At 42.4% G+C, this 1,479-nt stretch overlaps 1 protein-coding gene across 1 annotated transcript in view; it reads left to right on the top strand.

Moving 5' to 3' along the window:
- LOC107757183 (tripartite motif-containing protein 16-like) overlaps positions 1-1,047 on the top strand; it is a 5,783-nt gene extending 4,736 nt beyond the window's left edge. The window contains exon 7 of the mRNA XM_016574598.1: positions 106-1,047. Coding sequence (XP_016430084.1) covers positions 106-507 — 402 coding nt within the window. The 3' untranslated portion in view covers positions 508-1,047. The remainder of the gene's footprint in view (positions 1-105) is intronic.
- Positions 1,048-1,479: the final 432 nt, after the last annotated feature.

Genomic DNA, 1,479 nt, shown 5'->3' with positions numbered 1-1,479 from the left:
GCAAACACTGAACTCATTCTGTCTGAGGAGAACAGAAAGGTGACATATGTGGAAGAGAAACAGTTGTATCCTGATCATCCAGACAGATTTGATGATTATCTTCAGGTGTTGTGTAGAGAGAGTGTGTGTGGACGCTGTTACTGGGAGCTGCAGTGGAGTGGACGTGTATTTATATCAGTGTCATATAAGAGCATCAGCAGGAAGGGATGGAGTGAGTGTGGGTTTGGATATAATGATGAGTCCTGGAGTTTGCGCTGCTCTTCCTCCAGATACTCATTCATACACAATAACATAGAGACTGATCTCTCTGTGAAGTCCATCAGCAGCAGAATAGGAGTGTTTGTGGATCACAGTGCAGGAACTCTGTCCTTCTACAGCGTCTCTGACACAATGAGCCTCATCCACACAGTCCAGACCACATTCACTCAGACGCTCTGTCCTGGGTTTATGGTTGGTTCTGGATCATCAGTGAAACTGTGTGATCTAACAGCAGAGATAGAAACCTGAGTCTGTGACTTGGACTCGAGTCGCACACAAGTCACAAAAAAACACAACTTGCATCTTGACTTGAATATCTGACTCGAGACGTGACTTAGATTTGAAGACAGACTTGTGAAAACACAAGCCATTTTGTGTCATGATCCCAGTCTTGTTTAAGGACTTCTAAGCTGAAGTGTTTTCTGTTCCCTTCCCTTGTTGCATTTGTTACCCTATTTGTTTCCATGGTTACCCCTCGTTTGTTGTCATGGTGATTCATTAGCTCTGCCCTCCTCATTATCTTGTGTATATAAAGCCCTGAGTTTCAGTGTTTGTAAGTCAGCTGTCTCCTATAAATGCCCATGTTCTTTGTTTCATGCTCTTGTTTTCTGGTTTTTCTGTTTATCCATATTTGATTTACCTTTTGTTCAGTGGTGTAGTCTAGTTTTTTGTAGTGAGTATACTGAGATTTTTCCCTCCCAGCCTCATACTCACCCGTCCCAGAGCAGCACCTCATAAGCACCAGCACCACCACACTCACTAAACAGGGCTCTACACTTACTTTTGTTTTTAGGAGCACTTGTGCTGCTGCTAATTTAAAGGGGTCATCGGATGCCCATTTTCCACAAGTTGATATGATTCTTTAGGGTCTTAAAAAAAAGTATATAACATAGTTTGGTTAAAATTTTTCAATGGTAGTGTAAAACAACACCCTTTTTACCCTGTCAAAAACAGCTCCGTTTTCAGCAAGCCGTTTTAGTGCATGTCCCTTTAAATGCTAATGAGCCTGACCCCTCCACTCTTCTACTCACAGATACTCACTTCTACTGTAGATGAAGCTGGATCACAAATGATTCGTGCGAACATAGACGCATTTAGGCAGATCGGGGGGCGCATTCCCTTCAAAAGCAAAAGTAATCCACTCAATCTTCAGCAGCTCATATGTCAGGAGTAAATGATGACTGCTATGTTCATTATTACATCCAACAACAGAACACCTCA

The sequence above is a fragment of the Sinocyclocheilus rhinocerous genome, unplaced genomic scaffold (assembly GCF_001515625.1).
Source record: "Sinocyclocheilus rhinocerous isolate Xijiao unplaced genomic scaffold, SAMN03320098_v1.1 scaffold1464, whole genome shotgun sequence".
Taxonomy (NCBI): domain Eukaryota; kingdom Metazoa; phylum Chordata; class Actinopteri; order Cypriniformes; family Cyprinidae; genus Sinocyclocheilus; species Sinocyclocheilus rhinocerous.
The sequence above is the reverse complement of the archived record's forward strand: the minus strand, read 5'-3'. Positions and strand labels throughout refer to the sequence as shown.